We start from the raw sequence: 22,763 nt of genomic DNA, 5'->3' as shown, positions 1-22,763 counted from the left end.
AAGCAGCGCGAAGCGTACTGAGCAGTAAACCCCAGTAAGCTCGTCGCCGTTTGTTCCTCTGTTCCAGATTTCGCGGAATAGTTGCGTCACAAGCCGTTACCATCCTTTGTGTTAGCTCGGTGGCGTCGATATCCTCGTTATCGTCGTATTGACGAAGTGCCTCAACGATTAGCTCCTTGTTAAAGGCTTTCATCTTCCACTTCCGCTCGCTTGTCTTTCTTCCCCCATAGCGAATCGCTAGATGGCCGCTATGGGTGTACCCCTCTCAAACTCTCCAAATCATATTCGCCAACAGTGCAGGACTGCATAATGATGGATTCCCTTCCGTTTCTCCGAACTGCGCTAACGGAGTCTTCATTGCACAATCGTACATCTAGCTTTGCTAAGGTTTCCTGCAGGATATATCCTCTTGCGTTGGTCATTCTGCTGCCGCACACCACAGCCCAAGCATTGAAGGCCCTTCAATGAGTATCGGCTTCCTTCCGATCAACTTTTCAGTTAGCTGATCCACCATCTGGCTGAACTGCTCCACTCTCCACCTCGGAGGTGCATAACAACTACATACATCAACACCGTTGATTTTGGCGATGACGAAGCCTTCACCTGAACTGTCTACCACTTCCTGGACAGGGAATCAGCCCATAACATGTATCGAAGCCGTTCCCCTTCTGTCCGCCACCCAGTTGCCGTTATCAGGTAGAACTTGATACGGTTCTGTAATAATCGCCACGTCACACATATTTTCTGTCGTGAACAGCTGCTGTGCGGTGTCGCAGTAGTTCATATTGATCTGGGTTATCTCCAGCATTGATATTGGCCTATTATGTTCTCTTATAGACAGGGAGTGCATGGCACTCATTTTGGTTCTGCGTGCAGTCTTTCATAAGATGACTCGTTCCCCCACAATTCCAATACATTTTGAATCTGCAAGTGCCCGACTTCCAAAGCACTTCATTCCTGCCTGTTTGTTCAATCGCGGAGCGACTCTCAATCGGCATTTCGACCAATTGACACTTTGCCTACCTCCAATACCTTGTTCGCAGCGGTCACCGGCAAACGAATCAAAGCCATCTGTGTGCCTCCATACACCTTCCTCAATCGGATCGCCATTTGCAAGTTACACTGTGATTTAGGTACACCACTCAGCTGTTCTTCTGACGTAATTTCGACCAGATCCTTGCAGACAAGGACAGTCTCCTGCGCTCCAGAATAGTCAAACTTCTCCTTCAACTCAAAGAGCATCTCACCTTTTTGGGTACGTTTGGCTTTGACCACGTTTTCGCCCAGCTCCCTTAATGCAGCCCACAGACGCTCACACCGTTTGACCAACATTGACCCCGCTCCCTGGTTGATGCTCATGTTGGTGCTATGTTTCGTGGTCGCGGTAATTATTGTGCCTATGGATCCTTCATATAATGGATCACTAACAACAGAAATACCTCCAGAATTTTCTCCAGGAATTTCTCCAAAAAAATACTCAAGTCCACGCAATTTTTTTTTCCGGAATTCAAGGAAGTTTCACTAGGGATTGCATCAGATATTTTTTCAGGGATTCCTGCAGGAAAATCATTGAGAATTCCACCAGAGATTTCACAAAAATAATCCTTACAGAACTTTGTCCAGGAATGACACCAAGAAAACCTTCAAGATTTATTAGGATAAGCTCCAGGAATTCCTCTAGAATTTTCACCAGAAATTCCTCTAATAATTCTTTCATGAATTCTTCCAGGATTTCCAAAATTTTTATCAGTAACTACCTCAGGAATTTGACCAGGAACGTCACCAGGAATTTCGCCAGGATTTCTACCAGGAATTCCTCCTGGTACTCCATCAGGAATACCTCCAGGAACTTCATCTGGAATTTCTCCAGAGATTCCATTGAAAAAATCATTCAGATATGTCTAGAAATATGTACAAATTCGTACAGGAATTCCACCCAGAACTTTTCTAGAAATTACACCATGAAGTCTTCCAGTAATTCAACCAGGAATTCCTTCGGGACGAAATCCCATCCCAATTTCTAAATTAATCTCTGGAAGATTTCTCGAAGGAGTACAGAGTGGAAATCCTTTGAATCATTGTAGAAATCCTGTTGATATTCCTGAAGGAATTTCTGAAAAATTCTTAGCACGAATTCCTGGTTGCATCCCTTCAGCAATATTTGGAAAAAAAATCCTGGAGGGATCTCTGGAAAAACTCAGCATTTATTCGTAGAAGATTCCTCTGAAAAATTTAAGTGGCATTTCCATGAGAAATCTCTCAAAAAACCTTGCAAAAAAAAAATCTGGTGGATTCTTGAACAATGTCTTGTATAAGCCCTGATAGAACCCCTGGAGGAATGACTAGTAGAATCTGCGGAGGAGTTCTTGCTGGAATCTCTAAAGGAACTCCTGGAGAAATTCTGGAAAGTATCCCTGTAGAATTTGTGGATTATTTGAAGACATCTCTGCAAATGATTTGTAATGGAATCTTTGAATTAATTCCTAGAGGTATACGTGAATACATTCATGAAGTACTTTTTAAAGGATGAATTTCTGGCAGAATCCTCGAAAGAATTGATGTGCAAATCCTTGGATGAATTCCTCATCATGTTTTGTTTTCTAGAATCTCAAGAGGGAGTTCAGGATTTTTTTTTTTTAAGATATCACTGAAAAAACTTATGGAGGAATCCTCATAGGAATTTTAAAAGAGAGATTAGGTACTTGAGGAATATCTTCAGGAATTTCAGAAGAAAGTCTTTATTGGATTTTTTTGAGTATTTACTGGAGAAACACTTGGTGGAATTCATGAAGGAAACATTAGAAGATTATTTGAAGAAGTCCCTGAGAAAATTGTTGATCAATCCCCGGAGGCATATTCCTAGAGAAATAACTTGGAAAGTTCCTAGAGAAATATCTGAGAGAATTTCTTGAGAAATTCTTGGTAGAATCTATGAAATAATTCTTGGAGGTATGCGTGGAGTAATTTCTAAACCAATTCTTAGTCTGGAATAATTCCTAAAAATATCCCTGGAGGAACTATGTAGAGATTACCGGAAGGATCTTTGAATACATTTCTGAACGAATCTTTTGTGAAATCCTCGGTATAATCCATGGACAAATTCTTGGTGTGGCCTGACAGTGTCAGGGCTGACGGAGTCAGTGTTGTTCAAACAGTCTGAGTCGTCTGTGGGCTGCTTAACACCGAGTCTTCTGTAGAATTTCCACCGCTCGTTATTTGTTTTTAAGAAAATCGGGTATGACGTCGGATAACTCTTAGGGAGAAATCAAACGGAATAATTCAATAACGTATTTAGAAACTTTTTTATGTGGATAGACCAATACCCCATTTTTTATGTTTTGAACTAGCTTTACATAGACATTCCACGATATTTCCGTGCGTCTCTTATATTGGAACTTTTCAATCAACGTCTTCCTTTTAAGCGGCTGTCCGAAGTAAACATATTAAAATCGTATTATTTGGCAACCTTTTATTTTAGAGAAGTTCAATGATTTGGCCATAATAATAGCTTTTAACGCTCTCAATTATTAAGTGTAGGAGTGCTCATATGAAGCCGAGAAGCAGGTTCTGCCCTAGTTGAGATGTAATTCCATGAGAAAGAAGCAGTAAAAGGAAAAGAGTGTACGTCAATGCTTACACCAAAAAATAATATGATAAAGCGATCTCTTAGTGCGGTCACCAACCTGATTTAACTTCCTCGAATCTAAAACACATCACCTCACGCCGAACAATACGATTTTGATGAGCAAATAACACGCGGGTACAAACATATTTTATATTCCACACCAATTTGCCATATCATCCCATTTAACGCAACCCAAACGGGCTGGTCGACAGCTGTGCCCCGAACTTGCACACTATCGCTTCCTGATGCAAATTTCGAGTAGATATGTACGTCTCACTTTGTAGCCTCTGCTGCTCCAGCACTTGAGAACATCAAACTCTAGCAATAAAAACTAAATCAAAACGCCTCGAAAAGCTCCTTTCACGCTCTGCACACGTATTAATTTATCATTTCGGACCGGATAATGACTGTTAAGTAGGGTGCGGCTTGTTTTTTTTACGTTCTTAACCACATGGTCGCGTTTCCTTCTGAATTCAAATCACATAAAAGAAAATCCTTTAAGTTTGAGCCAAACAAAAAGATAAAAAGGTGGCTTTTCATTATCAATAATATTTATACAACTAGTAAGTTTACAAGTTGTAATACATCGTGCGAATTTCACATAACTTACGTATAACGTAGATATCATATAATGTTTTATAAGCTTAAGTTTATTTTAAAAACGTTATATCGTTCGTGACCGTGTGGTTAGTGTTACCAAGCATCGAGTTATGCATGTGGGTTCGATTCCCACTTCAATCCAGAAAACTTTTCGTCAGGAATGTATTTCGACTGTGCCACTGGGCGTTGCATGCTAGTCCGTGATCTAGTGTGGTGCTTCCTTCAAAGAGAAAATCGTCCGCTGGAAGCATTAACACGACACGGTGTCTCTTTTTTTTTTTTCAATCCGTTTACCCGTTTTCATTCCAATTCGTGACACACAAATACCATGCCCCTGTATAAAGTTATTTTGCCAACTTAAAAATTTATTTTCAAATCGCTTGAACTACCTCCAAATCATAATACTTCATGCTCAAACTTTGAGGTTTCTCTTTATTTAAAACCAGCAGAGCGAACGATTTTTTTGGTTTGAAATTATTTAAAAATAAGCAGCACCCTGCTGTTGACGTAGACGGGAGGAGTCATCGGTCTGTAGCCAGTCGTGCTTCGGGTGTTGGACGAAGGTCGTTCATTCACTATACTCTGGATACAGGTGAGGTGCTGCGGATTGATGTGGCACGAGCATCGTGGCATCGCATTAGTCAGTGGATTGTGGCGCTCATGTTTTTTTTTCACCCAGCTTATCTAGGGTGATTGTACCTATAACTGTACCATTTAGAATAGTTTTGAAGTAGGGCATTCTATCACTTTCCATTGGTCATTTCGCTCTTTCAAGACGGCAGAAAGGATTTTTGTAAAAGCAAATTTCCTTAATAGATTTACATTGGTGCATTTACCTTAGATTCGAAGCCTCTTTTCGACTACTGATAGCCGTGACATATTGAAATAGAATCACCTTTATAGATGAATGCAAAGTTTTGCAAGCTGTTTTTATATATTTTTTCTCCTGTTCGAGTTTTACTATATCTTGTCGCAAATTATTCTAATATGGTCGTTGTTTAGTATACCTATACCAGAGTGCCGCCGTCGCCTATTTTTTTTCATTTTTCTTCGAATACTTACATGAATTTTTTTTTCAATCTCCTGGATTTCGTTTACAAATTACATGAAGAATCCTTCTCGAGATTGAGATAAATTTCTGCACATCTGTGCATTCAAAAAAAATACACTTTTACAATTTGAGCAAGTTTAACATGGTTTGGTCGACGTTTTTTTATTGAGGCACTCTAAAAAATTTATTTTTAAGAAGTGTTTCCATTGATAAACATACATTTGAGAAATATTAAAACATACCTGAAGCTTAAAAGTGTGTTTGACAAACTGTAAAAGGGAATAATTATCTTTGAAATAATGATATTTGGAAATGGATTTATTATTTATGATTTTCAATCCTTTAAATAGTATTAAAACGAACTTCAAGGATATCCTAATTATTATGAAATAAGCTAAATGTTTGTTCAGACATTGTTATAAGTATAAAATATCAAAATACTGATTGGCCGGTAGATTTCCGGCCATTGATTTTTTAAATATGAATAGGTCTACATTGTTCAGGAGTAGAAACTTCAACCCGAACAGATAACCTGTTCATTTGAGCAATTACTCAATCGAAGCACAGCTGATACCTACCTTTCACATATGTCTTAATCAAGTAAAAAGAGAATGACCGTCTAGAAGGTGAGGGTGGAGCAACTGGTCGTTATTAATCATTTCCTCCAACACATACACAACCGAAAGGCACGGTGAAGCAAGTTGTAGAGTTATCCAGCTAATACCGTGTAAATATTTCAATCAAAATCAGTGCCCTGATTGTTACATGAACGAACCTCTCGATTGCATAACCGAGTGAGTCAGCCAATGTCAGACGACCAGAACTAACCCAATCAGGATACCACTCGATCTGGACGCAATCTGTATAGAAATATATGTGATTCTTTTCACAAAAAAAATTGCAATCTGGTCAATCAGACCCCGACCAGTAGATTACAACAAAATAGTAGATTATGTCAAGATTTGTTTCAAATAACAAATTTTGTTTCATTTTTGTTAGAAGCACTTTAAATTGATGGAGGAAATTATAACATAATTAAAACAAAATCAGTTATAATAACAAAGTATGTTTCAAATTTGTTTCAAATTATAACATAATTATAACAAAATGTGTTATATTTTTTTAGAGCGATTACTTATAACAAATTTCGTTATAATTCAGTTATAGAAAATAACAAAATGTGTTATATTTTTGTTCGATTTGAAACACAATGAGTTACATTATTATAAAATATCATATTTCAATTCTGTTTAGTGTAGAGGAAATTGTGTTATATTTCTTGTTATTTTAACTACTAACCAACCAATTTAATTACATATTTTGTTAGAAAAAAAACGCGCTAACTAGGTAACAAAACCTGTTACAACTCTGTTCTAATCCACTGGTCGGGACTACTGTGTGGTCTGTTGGGCTCGATTGCATCCAGTTTGAATTGCTTTATTTATTTTCCGCTCGCCAATCTGGCTCACATTCGTCCCGATCCGACTGGCGGGCGCTCCAATTGCCAGGGAGGGTGTGTTATTTGTACGATATCTGGTTTACAACTATACTGCATACTGCTCTATAGATATATTTGCATCGGCTTCTGATCCACTGCAAGTGGTAACACGGTGTCCTTTGTTGAGTGTCCCTCTGTCGGGCAGTGATCTTTTGAAGAGCGTTGATTACGTGCGAAAACGAACGTAGCGATTTTGCGAATACGGTTGCATGGAGGAAGAATGTGATTGCATCATTTTGATGATGAGATGTATTTATCAGAGAGGTTCAGAATATAAAGAATGTGTGATGAATGTTGAGGACCTGATGGTTTTATTGGGTTATGCAATAATAGACTAAAGAACTACTTGGGCACTTGCGTGATTCACTTTGTAATGGGCAGTATTGAAAATGTATGGTTTGATAGTTGATAATGATGAGAAGACCGCGTTAACGCCCAAAATATTCCACAATTGTGCTTAAGTCTTGAAATTGTTATCAACAGTTACATTCCTATAAAATAAACAGTTTCAGTAAAATAAAAGTCTATGGTGAGGATCCAAATAATTTCTTGAAAGTGTGTCGTTGATATCTGATAGTTCCGTAGAATTCCGTAGAAAAATTCAAAAGTCCTATTTTGACAAAGCATATCTTCGTCGTTTTCTAAGCGATTTTCATATTTTTTTTTGCAGCTATGGTATCAGACATGATCAAGGTCAATATCCACTTAAAAAAATGTAAATAAATAATATATCCATAGCATTTTTTTAAACACATAAGGTACTTCCTAGTTTTATCTGGTACGGATTTGTTGCACAAGCTAAACAATGTAAGGTAATAAATTATAAAACTTGTTTTTAATTATGAATCGTGGTTTACGGCTAACCAGTTTACGGCTATCCACTCGGCTGGTTAGCCGTAAACCCCGATTCATAATTAAAAACAAGTATTTATCGAGCAACGGACTCATGTTCCGTAACCGGTCGTTTGAGAACGTCGCGACCCATTGGAAGCCCACACAATAGAAACCTCAGCCAGCGCAGTTGCTGGCTACGTGCTATTTCATTACCTAAAAAAAATGCGCTCTCCGGCTAAGCATTGGATATATATAGAAAGCGTTGTGTTTGGATGGGCATCTAATTCTTCCGAAAGAGGTGCACTTTGCGAAAAAGGACCACGTGATTATTGAGCTGAAATCGAATTCAGGTTAACTTCTGCGTTCATGAGTCCTCTCATGGCGTGGGAGTAACGCGCCCTACCTAGAGATCAGGGAGTCGTGAGTTCGATTCTCACTGAGTAGACGTGTAACTTTTTCGCAAAACTTCACATCAATTTGTCCATTTAATCCAATTGCAAAGTATATGTAATGTTTAGCTTTTCGGTTGTTGTTAAATAAATTATAAGACTCTTGCTAAAAATAAATTGTAGAAACCAAATTTACATGTTTGGGTAGAAATGTAAACTTTTAAATACACTAAAAATTTGTTTTAATCGAGATGCCTTGAATACTATTTTGAAATCTGTCCTATAAATTAAAATTCGAATTGTTTTTTTTACATGAATTTGATTGTAGATCCCAGCAAACATGTTTGGGCAGATATAAATTTTTTTGTTTACAGATTAAAAAACTACAGAAAATTTATGTTTTTTACACTGCCTGCCTATGAAGCAAAATTTCAAAGCAATGACTGGTGGTTTTCTCAACTGAAACCTGACTGCTGGAGTATATTGAATGTGTTTGTGCAGAAATATATATTTTTTTACACTTTAAATTGATTTCAATTTTAAAAACTACGAAAACCCCAAATTTTAAAATATTTGCCAATAAATCAAAACTTAATGCGATGACACCATGTTTTCTCACTACGAAAACCCTTTTTTTAATTTAAGTTATAAACCACTGTTTCAACTTCCACGTTTCCCGACAAACGATCCGTAGAAAGTTTGAAGCTGTTTTCCTTTTGTTTTTGACGATCAATTACATTGTATTTGTATTTTTATCGTGGATTGTGTTTTTGTTTGTAACTGTTTTGAGTTATATGTCATTGACCTGTTTTGTTTGTTGATGTCATCCAATTAATTAAACAAAGACATGTAACTTTTTTGACAGCAGTGAAAATCTGGGAAGAAAAATAAAGTTTTTATAATACTCATTTTTTTATTAGAATAACAAAAACATGCAATACCAAATTATCTCAGATTTATGCATAAAAATTTTAAAACAAGAACATCAAAAAACAAATTCCGGATAATCGAGTCTAAAATTCCGGATAATCGAATCCCGGATAATCGAGTTCCCGGAGAATCGAGTCTCCGGATAATCGAGTCCGACCTGTATAATAAATTTTCTAAAATTTATTTTTTTGCTCAAACATATTTACAGAATAAAGAACTAAAGCTTTGAGTTCTTAGTAGAGCTAAAAATGGCCAAAAAAAAGTTTTATATCTGCTCTGACGCGTTGAACAGACTTCTGCAATGAATTTTTTGTCGAAAAAAAACCTGTTATTACCATGAATTTTGACTTATTGGCAAACAATTTGAAACAAACAAGATTTTAAGTAGTTTTAAAGTATAATAAATATCGAGCGTCTATTTATGCGATTCTTGACTTCTAGAACGAAACTTATACAAAAAAATTAATGTCGTCGCTTCAAATTTTGATTAACTAGAAAATAATTTAGAACAATAACGGTTTGCTCAATTTTTTAGCAAAAGAAATTTGGAGTGTAACTGACGTTTTCATTTTGAACTAACCATGGTCACCGGACTTTTATAAGCCAAATCAATGCACAAAAAAGGAATGTCATCGCTTTGAATTTCGATTTATAGTCCAAAAGTTCAAAACAATGGTTTCTTGTAGATTTTCAGGCGAAAGAAATTTTGAGTGTAATCAAAAATTTATCTTTCTTCTTACATATAATCACTGTTCTTGTACAATCAAATTATTACTAAAAACTACATGTCATTGCTTTGCAACTCGATTTATGAGCAAACAGTATTCAAAAGAAGTTTTTTCATTGCTCTTTTAGTAGTGTGTTTTCAAATTTTACTATTTCTATTTTAGAGTGTTTTCAAAATTTACTATTTTTTGCCAAACATGCTCACTGAAGTTCCAATGCTTTATATATTCACATAAAGGTAGAGAGGTTGAAAAACTAGGGTTACTCGTAGGTTTTCGGTAAAAAAAAGTGTAATCCATCATTTCTATGTCTGTTCAAATATGTTCACTGCACTTGTACTAGCAAATTTATACCGAAAAAGCTAGATATCATCACTATAAATTTTGATTGACCTCAGAACCCTAAAGTATCTTGTAGTTTTTGAGTAGAACAAATTTTGAGTGTAATCAATAATTTATATTTCTACCCAAAAAATGTTCACTGGACTACTGCAGTCAAATAGATGTCGAAGAAACTACATGCCATCACTTTGAATTTTGTTTATAAGCAAACAGTTTAAATAAAGGGTATTTATTATTATTTTTCTAGTCAAAGAAATGTGTAATCAGAAAACTCTATTTCTGCTAAAACATTTTCACTGCACTTCTATAATAACTTTTATATAAAAAACTATATGTCATCGCTTTAAATTTTATTTCATTGCTGAATGTATTTTCCAAAATGCAGGGAAGTGTCTATTGCTAAATTATTTTGAGTATTCGCATTTATTTAAAGCTAAATAAAGAGGGCGTTGATCGTGAATGGTGCTCTGCTCCATTGCTGGAAGAATTTTTCAAATGGCTTCGAAAACAAGAGAGTTACGCATTGTCAAAGATGAACTTCCGACTTTTTTAGGGGGTTGGATGAGCAGGTGTAAGGTACATTTGATCATGCTGCAGCGCCACCTGATGAGCGAATTCCGAAATATAATGTACACTGAGCGGTCCATGAACAAGTTCCCCAAACATAATCGGTGTTATTATCCCTACGTAACCATACACACTAAGATTTGTTTTCGTTGTTCGGTAAATAATATTACCGAAAACGAACTGTAAATAAATAGTTTACTGAAATTTCGGTATTGCAAACTAAAATTACCGAAAAAACTTGAAATAATAAGGAGATAGAAAATATATTCATCTTCTTTTACTGACATCGTCGTTTCATTTACCGAAAAACCAGTACATAGTATAGATTAACCGTAGACTGTAACATTTAACCGTACTTCGGTACATAGTGTCACAATGGTTTACCGAACAAATGGTAATTTGGGATTTTTGAGATCAGCAGACATGCCGCCATATTTGTTTTGAAGTGCAAATCGACGCTTTGGATCGTCTCCAATGTTTTTTTTTAATTCTATGTTTTCGAACGTGGATACTGTTTTCGAAAAACTGTTGCAGCAAGATGTGCGTCTGGTACTTATCCGTAGGTATGACCAGTGGATTCTTATTGAAGAGCTTATTTTAAATGCAAAATGTTTTCGTTACAATTACGAATTACAACGTCACGTATAAGGATGTTCGGGTAAATTAAGTGATTCCTTGATCTTTATTGTGCTTCAGAACACTGTAGCTGTGGAAGTGCATTCCAAATGTCTATATACAGTTCAATATTTTTTTGTATAGAGAACAGAATCCGAAATAAATTTATCGATTATTAAAATAAATTTCATTATTTTTATGTTTTTCAATCATCCGGAATGGAATATTGGCTGTCTGCTGATAAAAACAATGCGTTCGGTAAAAATCTTACGATTTGCTCGGTAACCATTAACGAACAGTTTGTAATATTTTGACAGCTGTGTTTTGGTTTAAATTACTGATTGTTCGGTGATTCTTAACTTTACCGAAAGGATTACTGAGCGCTCAGCGGTTTATATTTCGGTAAAAAAATTACCGGAGTCGGTGAAATTTTCTAAGTGTGTATGGCGGCCAAACTTCGGAAAGATTCACTTCGAAGCAGATTTCTGTAGCATAGAATTATGGTATGAATCCATATACCTGTAACTTTAATTGTGACAGACGTTCCACTTTTATTGCTGCAAAGTCTTCAATCAATGTTTAAAAACTCTATTCTATTAGTATGTACATTTCCTCAAAACTGTGTAAGAATACATAAATATATTGCATTCATTCATTCTAAGCTATTGTGTTAGTGCTTGTGCTTTGTTCAAACGGGTTGTTCCAAATCTGAAGGAATGATTTTTATTAAGTGTATCAATTGCGACCCAATTGGGGCCCAGATAGCCGTAGCGGTAAACGCGCAGCTATTCAGCAAGACCATGCTGAGGGTCGTGGGTTCGAATCCCACCGGTCGAGGATCTTTTCGGGTTGGAAATTTTCTCGACTTCCCAGGGCATGAAGTATCATCGTATCTGCCACACGATATACGCATGTAAAAATGGTCATTGGCATAGTAAGCTCTCAGTTAATAACTGTGGAAGTGCTCATAAGAACACTAAGCTGAGAAGCAGGCTCTGTCCCAGTTGGGACGTAACGCAGAAAGAAGAAGAAGATCAATTGCCGACAGACTCAAGTGGGCTGGTTACACAGTATGAATGCCTGAGAAAACATGTTGGAACTATAGTTGAGATACTTATAGAGATTAAGGACATCATGAAACTTTGCGAACACAAGACCATCCCGAAGTAAATAATCGCATATGGGATCCCGACTGATTGGTGGGATTTGATGAAATATCGACTGAGATGGAGCCCTGTTATGCGATTAACGTGAAGCTGACCTGCTGTTCAAATTGTTGGCTTCGTAGCCGTGCGGTTAGTGTCATCAGGCATTTAGCCGCATCGTGCTAGGGAGTGTGGGTTCGATTCCCGCCTCAGGCCGGTAAACTTTTCGTGAGGACTGTTTTCCGACTGTGCCACTGGGCGTTGTATGCTAGTCCGTTGTCTAGTGTGGTGCTTCCTTCAAAGGGCATAAATGCCCAGTGGAAGCATTAACGTATCAGTGTATTTTTTAAAGAAAAAAAAATAAATAAATAAATAAAACACGATGATGTTTACAAAAATTTACTAATGTTGATAGAATTGAAAAATGTTGCCAAAAACGGATCCATTTTGTTGCAAAAATGCCAAAAAAAAAAACAAGTAAAGAATATATACTGACCTGTGCCAGAAAAGTTAGGTTAATCTTAAAAACTGTGACATTTTTTTTTTGATGCTCAGCTTAATTAATTTTAATCTTGTCGCTCCCTTGCGACGCCTATCCCGACCTATTCATTTCATCATTTAAAAAAATCTTCTATAGACTCCCTTTTCCTTTGAGTCGCATGACCGATATAGCCATAACAAATAATATAAAAACAATCACGGTCGATACCTTCTCTACATATTTTTTTTAACTAAAAAGTTTTTATTACATTTTTTTATGTTATGACCCTTATTGACAATGCACATATTTCTACAACCAAATAAACCAAATAAAGGTCAGATTTTTCTGGTGACCCTGAGCGCAATCTACACTTTTCTAAGCACGACATCCTCAAAATGCTTCCTAGTAACACTTAATTAATTTTGACCATTATCGGATCAAATTACTCCACTGTAAGACAGAATGTCGTATGTATTAAACAAAAAAACAAAACTAAATATACATTTTTTCGAAACATGAATATTATCGATTCTGTCAATAAAAAAAAATGTCTGCGTAATGCACTCCACAGACGCTCAGACGGTTTGACCAACATTGACTCCGCCCCCCAGGTTGCTGCTCATGTTGGTGCTATGTTTGGCCGTGTGTGATGCTGTTTGACGAACCAATTTGACAGTTTGTGAAACCAATTTGACGGTTGACGAATCGGTCGGCCAAAATCAAACGAGTTTGATTTTGCTCAAACCACCGGTGGGCGGAGCCAAATGTTCGACGAACCGATCGTACCGTCTGTAGGGATGTTGCACGAACACCGATATCATCATGTCAAATTGAAGCTTCGACGTCCCATGAACTGTCGATGCAGATGGGTGGGAAGTCAAAATGCGTGAGTTTACGCAGCGTCGGTGCCATAGTAATCTATCAAATGCACGCTCTTGAGTTGTTTCTATATATTTCACTATCGTTTCCAACTATCTCTAACCGTTTTCTTTAGCAAATTCACCAAGGATTCTTTGATTATTCCTCAACCTATTTCTCCAGAAATATATTCAGTGAATCCCTCAGCAGTTTCACCTGTGATTCAAAAAATCCATCCATGGATTGTACCTAGATTTGTACTACAGGGATTCCATCAGGAATTTTACCAGAAATTTCTCCAGGTAATCCTCTTGTAATATCTTTAGGAATTATTAAAAAACTGCTTCATGATTCCATCTTCCAGAAATGTAATCAACATTTTGTCCAGTGATTTAACAAGAAATTCCTGCAAGAATTCCTTTATAAATTCCTTCCGAAAGTTCACCTAGAATTCCTCATGGAATTCTTTAAGGGGTTCCTATAGGGATTCCATCAGTGATTCCTCTGTGAATCAGGAGTTCTTCTTCTTCTTGGCGTTACTTCCTCACTGGGACAGAGCCTGCTTCTCAGCTTAGAGTTCAATGGGCATTTCCACAGTTTTTAACTGAGAGCTTTCTTTGCCAAAGTTGCCATTTTCGCATTCATATATCGTGGGGTAGGTACGATGATACTCTATGCCCAGGGAAATCAAGGAAATTTCCATTACGAAAAGATCCTGGACCGACCGGAAATTTCAGCAAGGTTTTGCTTTGTAGCCGCGGATTCTGATCACTCAACTAAGAAAGGCTTCTAGAATCAGGAGTTATTCTAGGGAATTAAACACGATTTCATCCGGGCATTCCATCAGGAGAACTTCTAAAGATTCAATCATAAATTTCACGAAGGTTTCATTCAGCTGTTCCTTCAGGGTTTTTATCAGGATAAGCTCTAGGGATTCCATCGGAAGTTCCTCTGCGGATTCCATCGGATGTTCCTCTAGGAATTCCATCAAGAATTCTTCTGGGGTTTCATCAGATGTTCGTCTAGGGATTCCATCAGGAATTCTTCAGGGATTTCATCTGGAATTCCTCCAGATTTTCGATGAGGTGTTCTTTCAGGGATTGCACCTGGAACTCAACTAGAGATTTCATCTGAAGTTTCTCCTGGGATTCTATCAGGAGATATTTCAGAGATTCCACCTGGAATTCCTCCATGGACTCTGTCCGTCGTTGGTCTAGGGAGTTCTTCTCGGGATTTCAACAGAAATTCCTCCAATGATTCCATCCAGAGTTCCTTCAAGAATATCTTTACAAATTGTTCCAAGGATTCCTTCAGGAGTTCCCCCAGGGATTTCATCAGGTGCTCATGTAGTGATTCTATCGGGAGTACCTTTAGGGCTTCTGGAGATTTCATCAGGAGTGGAAAGTCAAAATGCGTTTTGATCCTCCAGGGATTCCATCAAGAGTTCCTTCTGAAATTTCACCCGGAATTCTTCAAGAGATTAAATCAAGAATGTCGGCATAAACTCTTTTTCATAACTTTTTTGTTCTATATTTTTATTTAAAATCCCTTACCTTTATTTTTATAAATAAAAAAGCTTTGAATGGTTCAGTCTGTTTGTCAGTGCTAGAAGTGTAGACTTGCAAAACGTTCATTCTATTCAAAAGACTTTGAATGGTTCGCCGCTGTAAGTGTCGGCATAAGAATATTATGTGATGGTCCAGCCAATCGATTTTTTTTTCAATTTGAGTAAAATATCCTAACAGCTGTAGGAATGTTGCTTTTAGCTATTTGTTCAACAAACTTTGAATGGTTCGTCACTTCAAGTAACGACATTATTTTCTCATATTTGAAAAACTTTCATGTCAATTGAAAATATTATATTCCTAAGTATGTTATCTCACAAATAATCGTTTATCATGGTCTAATCGCTTATCAAAGTGAATCCTGTGACCCAACGATCCTCCCCATTAACAACCATCCCTCCCAGTAACCTTTGTGGAGATGCAGAGGCAAACACGGTCTCCAAATAGCAAAGGTTACACACTAAAATTCCTCCCCTCAATCCCACCTGACTGCAAGGACGTGGCCAGCGCCGTTATTGACCATGTATAAATAGAGGCACTGAATTATGCACACTGAAGAAGATTATGGCCAATCCCAGCCGAACTTCTAGTTGATTCTTTGTGCATATTCACTGACTTCGGTCAATCGCGGAATAGCAACCATTGATATGTGTAGTCAGTCTAGGCTAAGCTAAGCTAAAATTAAGGGGCGGTCCATTAATTACGTAAGGGATTATGGGGGGAGGGGGGGTTTGAGATTTCTTACGCGCCATACAAATTATTTGTAATTTTCATACTTAAAATCTTACCATGGGGGGAGGGGGGGTCGAAAAACCAACAAAATTGTCTTACGTAATTAATGGACCGCCCCTAATGTGTCATATGATGTCTTTTAAATTGGATGCACACAAAATCTTTCCGAAGTTCTTTCGAAATCATTCTGGAATTTTTTACTATTTTGCTCGTGAAATTCTTCCATAATTCTATTAATTCCTGTAGTAGGCTTTGGTGTATAGTTCTAGAGATGAGTAGGAATTGACTTGGACATTGACAAATAAGACCATTCTGGAATAAAACTTTGAAAAGATAACATCGCCTTTTATTCTTACAATTCCTTCCAGCCTTTTTATTTCAGAACTTTTCCATAACTGTTTCGGATTACTTCCAAAATGATTACGGACAAGTACCAGAAGCTTTCTCAGTTTTATTCACCGTTTTCAAGCATTATTTTCAGGATTTAGGGTTAATGCTTCCGATTTTTTACTTCCTCCAAATTACTCAACCATATTCTCAAAATTGTTCTTAAACTAGACTTCAGAAATTCATCCTCATGGCTTCAAGTTTCGCTCGAAAATCTTTCGGAATAATTATAGAACCCAACTGATAGATTTCCACTGTAATTTAAAAACCTAGTCAGATTCGTGTTTGAAGTCTATATGAGACATTTGCGTTATATTTCGTAAATCTGTCAGAATAGCTTATGCACAGACTAAAAGACGTAACACTAAGAAAAAATTGTTTAACGTATAGGATAAGTCTTATAAAGCAGTCAAGCTGTGTAAATAATTGTCACATAGTTTAAAAGGTATCATAAATTGACGGTATAGGATGGTAATCGACAGAAAAATCAAGTCTAATAAAATCATCTTTATTAGTATCATTCCAAACATTACATTCATTTCTTATATCTAGGTGTTCTGTGTTATTAGACAACATTATCATCCTAATTTGGTAAAACAAATTTAAGATTTAATTAACATTTTGTTAACAACATATTACATTTCATTTGCCGTAGCAGTTCAGATTTTTTACAGGTGAGTTGATTTCACCTGCTTTTTGTAAAATCATCAATAATTGATTGTTCATAACTCTAGGTGACAGTTTGGACAAAATCTTTAGAATGGGTTTTGACGAATGACTTCGTCAAATCCCATTCTAAAGATTTTGAAAAACGTTTATAGAGGAATTCTAAGAGCGAATAAAGAAAAGACAATGAGTGGTTTCCTTCTTCCCGTCGCATTTATCTAATACAGACATTTGAAAATTATCTCTAAGAATCTAGACCAGATTGATGCTTTTTCAGCAGTCAAGAGTTTTTCTGACCACATCCTTGCAACAACTGGAGAGTAGTATAGGAAAATATTTGGGTGCCTACTATAAATATTTGCACACACCTCTGTAGCTAAAACAAGGGTATAGCTACTAAAAATGTGTCAAAAATTTACATAGAGTCCATCAGAATGCTATCTAGAATTGTTGGAAAATCTTGCCTAGGGACATGTGACAATCCTACTCTGAGTTCTATGAGAATAACGTGCCGAATTTCTTGAAAATGCTGTAAAATATTTCACAAGAATCTTACGCATAATTCTGTGCGAATTGTATATTACATTCTTCTGGATTTGGTCCATGTGTCATTCAAAAACTCATTTCTGGAATTTATAGACATGCTGTACAGTACTTCATGAGAATTATGTCCAGAATTCTGTACAAATTTTATCAAGAATTATGTAAAAAATCAGCCCAAGATTATGTGATAATTATCCCTTAATTTGGAGATGATTTTTACCATGATTCAATAGATTCCTACGAAAGATGCTCTGACATTCTCAACAAAGATTATAATTTCAACCTTAACCCAATTATTAAAAAAATATTTCTATATAAATAAAATGGAATGGTGTTTGTATGTCACAAAATGGCTTACGAACGGGTAAACGAGTTTGGATGATTATTTCTCCATTTTATTCGTCAAGGGTCCCGACGTGTTTGTGTGTATAAAAGTTCCAGGATATTCACCGGGAATGTCGGAAAAACGAGAGTGAACGGAACTGTCATTGTGTATGGGACGATTCATAACGGCTATCAACAGCCTACTTGATGGCAAGACGAAGTTTGCCGGCACTACTAGTTTTATTATAAAACTTTAAACGACGTTCTCTTAGAACGTTCTTCATAGAACAGAAAACAAAAACTGAAGATATAACTAATACCATGGGAAAATGAAAAATATTTCAATGTCTTACTTACCGTTTTGACTCATATTCCGAACACTTAAGGCCAACAGTGACTTCAAATGCATCTGATTGACATAAATTGGCTGATATTTGTGTAAGTTTCCATTTCTTCGCAAAGTCTAACTGTTAGCTGTTGGGTGTACCGATAATAATGTTAATTTAATTAGTTTTAGTATTGTTTTTACGTTAAAGTATGAAACAACATTTTGATTCAAATGCCGAACACTGTGCTCATTCTGTCTCATATTCCGAACACCTTGATTCAAATTCCGAACAGCACGAATAAATCGTATTCAAATGAATAATTTCGTAAATAAATGTATCTGAGCTTGTTCTACTAGTCTCAAACTTGAGAATCATCACTACTCCCGCGGTATAAATGATATTGGAGACGTTAAAATTGAATTGCAATTGACTACCGTTTCCTTGATATTTGGTGACATATTTCAACGAAACATTTCAACCAAATCGCCATACAAAAACCGAGTGTTCGGAATATGAGTCTGTTCGGAATTTGAGACAAAACGGTACTCATGTGAAGTAATTTCAAACTAATATCCTTCTTTACGTATTTCTTTCCTCCTCCAGATGGCTGACGAATGGGAGACGCCCTCGCGCAGAACGCTGGACTTCCTAGCTGGTAGCGGTGGTAGCAGTAGCAGATCTAGCTCGCCAAGTTCCAGCTTCCAGCACATCCCAGCGTACAACTATTTCGACGGCGCCGCTCAACAATACCAGCAGTCGCATTACCAACCAAATCCCTACAGTAGCAATAAGAGATCCAGTGCCACCAAAGGGCAAGCGGACCGCAACTATCGTCACAAAATGTTGGAAAGAGCCGCCTATGCCAACCGTAGTTTTATGCATCATAACGAGTACGATCCGTATCTGCACCAAGAGCAGCAGAGTCAGTCAGTATTTCCACGTGGTGGAGCAGGATATGGAGGTGGATTCGTATTCGCAACTTCGCACTACCCAGTAGATCCATCGGACCGCAGGAGTGGCGATAGACGACGCCACAGCTTGCACCATATCGCCCAGTTGAGTGCGCTGAAAATGGATGACTTGAAGCAACGGTTCGATGAGTACAGCTCGTCGGCGGCCGTTGGCAGAGGCGGGGTTGCTGAGGGCACCAAAGGGGGAGCAGTAGGCAGAAATAGACGTTCTAGTCCACGTCGGCAACAGAACGGTAGTCAATTTATCGTTGGTGGTGGGGGACGACTTGTTGGCGGCTACAGTGGTAGCAAAAGTTTGGACACCCACGAACGAACGTCACCGACTGAGAACGGAGGCAGCGGCGTCGGCGTCGGCAGCAGACTGAAGGGAACCAGTGCGAAAACACCAAAACGTGGATCAAGGTCGTCGCAGGGATCGACCGATAGTAGTCATAGTTCTCATGTAAGTTGATGCATTTTCCAGAACCTGTTTGGTATGGGGTACGATTGATTTGAGTTTGGAAAGGCTAAGGGCTAAATCGGTTGAATCGCTCTGAACGTCTTAACCCGTAAATACCCAGGACTATGTCATTTCGATAAAAGTTTCATAACTTGGTGGCTTCAACCTTTTGAGGTTAGTTTTCTTTCAATCAAGAGGTTTACTGATTCTTTTCGCATAACTGGCCAAACTGCGCCCAATGGTTCATTTCAAAACTTTCTTCAATGTTTGTTTTTGATACTTTTATAAAGAAAGATTATGTGAATATCACCCAAAATGTTTCGGATTGTCAAAAATTGTATGTGTCAGTAAGGTGCTTGATGAGCTTTCAAGAAACCGTAATATTCATGCAAAACTGGAGGTGGTAGACGGTAGAACGGTAGAATATATTAATCTTGAAGATCGTATTTACAGAGTAGTTTGGTTGGCCTAGAACAGGTTTGTTTAGGAAAACTTTGAGGACATAGCTTGAATGGATTATTTTAAATAGTTATATATTGCTTATCTGTGCTCATTGAAAGCCATTTATGAAATGTAGTATAAGAAATAAAACGTGTTCTGATTATTTACGGGTTAAGCTTCTTTTCGATGAAAGTGTATTTTTGTTTCTAACTAACCCGAATTATTCTCTAAACTAGCACACTTTAAGAGTAAGTCAAGCGTATCCCTCTGGTTGCGCATCCAAGTATAACGACGACGCCAACGGACACTGCTGATCGTCGATAGTGCCCTCTTGTATTAGCCCATTCCTTCACTCTACCAACCAGTTCAAGTGCCGACATCGGCTGAGAATGTGTTTTTTGTGACTATTTCAGAGCGCTTCATCCGGCTCGCTACTGTTGACGGTAGCGAACTTGGAAAACTTTGCCAAAATCCACAAGAAGCAGGAGTCCAGTTACGGCACCAGCAAGGCCATGGAGGAGTACCTGTCGTCGACGGTGGGAATCGTACCGGCGGCAGCCATCATGGACGCCGTGGGCAGCAAGTACAACAACAATATCACCATGAAGTACGGCGCCCGAGCGGACGAGACCACGGCAGCATCCGCGGCGACTATTATCTCCATCGAAGAAATCGATTCCGATTCTCCGCAGCAGCAGCAGCACCAGTCAGCATCGGATGAGCAGAAGCAAGCGCATCGCCACTCGCTGCCATCGTTCCATCGATCAGCGAAAACCAAAGATCCCGATTCGGTATCGATGGCCAGTTCCACGCATTTCACCATGGTCAACGGAGTGGGTGGCCCCCAGCGGCTGCCCAAGGGCGGAATCTGCTCCCGTGGACACCAGATCACCATACTGATCGTGACGATGAGCATCGTTTTCATGGTTGGAATCTGTGCGGCCGTGTTCTTCCTCGAAAGTGAGTATGATTTTTTATTATTTTAGTGTACAAATTTTCATTTTGAAGTCATCCGATTCAATAATTGTTGGTGATTCAACCATTTGGGGCGACTGTACGTGCTATGTTTATGATAGTGGTTCTGTTTGGTATTGAAAACCACATGTGATAAAGCGTTTCTTCAATATTCATCGTAGTGCACTTGCATAGAATGGACTACTTTATATGGTATAAAAACAAACTCAAAAAACTGATCTAAGCTACCATTTTGCATCGAATTCCCAAAAGACTCATATTCCGAACACTCGCGTTTTGTATGGAGATTTCGTTGAAACATTTCAATGAAATATTCCAATAAATTTTCTAGAAAGGACGGTGATTTCGAACAGTGGCAAATAAGCAATTCCACCGAACATGACGAATTTTTTTTTAATTTAATTTTTGTATTTTTTGAATCGCCTGAACAGATTCTTTACGACCAAAAATGCCATTTTGCACCTTCAGACCGCCATTTTGAACCTCGTATTATTTTTGAGAAGGGCGTATCTGAAAATGCATAGCAAATCTTTAAAAAACTGTAACTCGAAAACGGTTTGTCAAATCGATTTGAGATCTTCTACAAAGTGTAGGTATTGCTTAGGACTATATGGAGAAAAATATGCACGGTAAAAAAAGTTACAGGTTTTTTTTTAGCTTAGCTTAGCTTAGCACATATTAGACTACACATATCAATGGTTGCTATTCCGTGATTGACCGAAGTCAGTGAAAATGCACAAAGAATCAACTAGAAGTTCGGCTGGGATTGGCCATAATCTTCTTCAGTGTGCATAATTCAGTGCCTCTATTTATACAGGGTCAATAACAGCGCCGGCCACGTCCTTGCAGTCAGGTGGGATTGGGGGAAGGAATGTTAGTGTGTAACCTTTGCTTTTTGGAGACCGTGTTTGCCTCTGCATCTCCACAAAGGTTACTGGGAGGGATGTTTGTTAATGGAGAAGATCGTTGGGTCATAGGATTCACTTTGATAAACGATTAGACCATGATAAACAATGATTTGTGAGATATATACATGCTTATACGTAAATATAATATTTTCATTTGATATGAACAATTTCTATGTAGAGGAAAATTATGCCACTTGAGGTGACGAACCATTCAAAGTTTGTTGAACAAATACCTAAATGTAACATTCCTACAGCTGTCAGGACGAAAGCATGTGTTATTATATTTTACTCATTTGAAAAGAAACAAAAAACTCGATTGGTTGGGACATCATAGAACACTCTTATTCTTATGCCGACACTTACAGTGGCGAACCATCCAAAGTTTGTTGAATAAAGTGAACCTTTAAAATCAACTTTCTCCAGAAACGCAGTTTCGATTTTTTTTTTATTTTTGGATATGTTTTAGGGGACAACTTATGTGATTTATTGCACAATGTTTCAAAATGGAAGAATTATGGACAAAAAAGTTATGATTTTTTTAAAAATATACAGATTTTGTAAAAAAAATCGAAATAGAGGAGAACAATAACGTAAAAAAATCCAAAAATCCAAAAATTAAAAACATCAATGTTGCGATTTTTAAGAACTATTAGCTTCAAATTTCCATTTGAAAATATCGTTTATATTTTTTATTGTGCACTCTTTTTTCAATACTTATGCATAAATGTTTTGATCAAACGATAAACGATTTAGCTACGATTCGCTCAATCAAAATATTTTTTTTTCTGGAATGGAGAAATACGAAATATGCTTGATAAGGGCA

The 22,763-nt window shown here is 37.4% G+C and overlaps 1 protein-coding gene across 1 annotated transcript in view; it reads left to right on the top strand.

Annotated features, from left to right (window-relative positions):
• The window catches only part of LOC5571808, a 191,995-nt gene that overhangs the window by 160,423 nt on the left and 8,809 nt on the right, over positions 1–22,763 (top strand). Inside the window, exons 3-4 of the mRNA XM_021841423.1 lie at positions 18,810–19,619; positions 20,471–21,017. Of these exons, the coding sequence (XP_021697115.1) occupies positions 18,810–19,619; positions 20,471–21,017 (1,357 nt within the window). The remainder of the gene's footprint in view (positions 1–18,809; positions 19,620–20,470; positions 21,018–22,763) is intronic.

Source organism: Aedes aegypti, chromosome 2, assembly GCF_002204515.2.
Source record: "Aedes aegypti strain LVP_AGWG chromosome 2, AaegL5.0 Primary Assembly, whole genome shotgun sequence".
NCBI classification, from domain to species: domain Eukaryota; kingdom Metazoa; phylum Arthropoda; class Insecta; order Diptera; family Culicidae; genus Aedes; species Aedes aegypti.
This window is presented reverse-complemented; position numbering and strand designations above follow the sequence as displayed.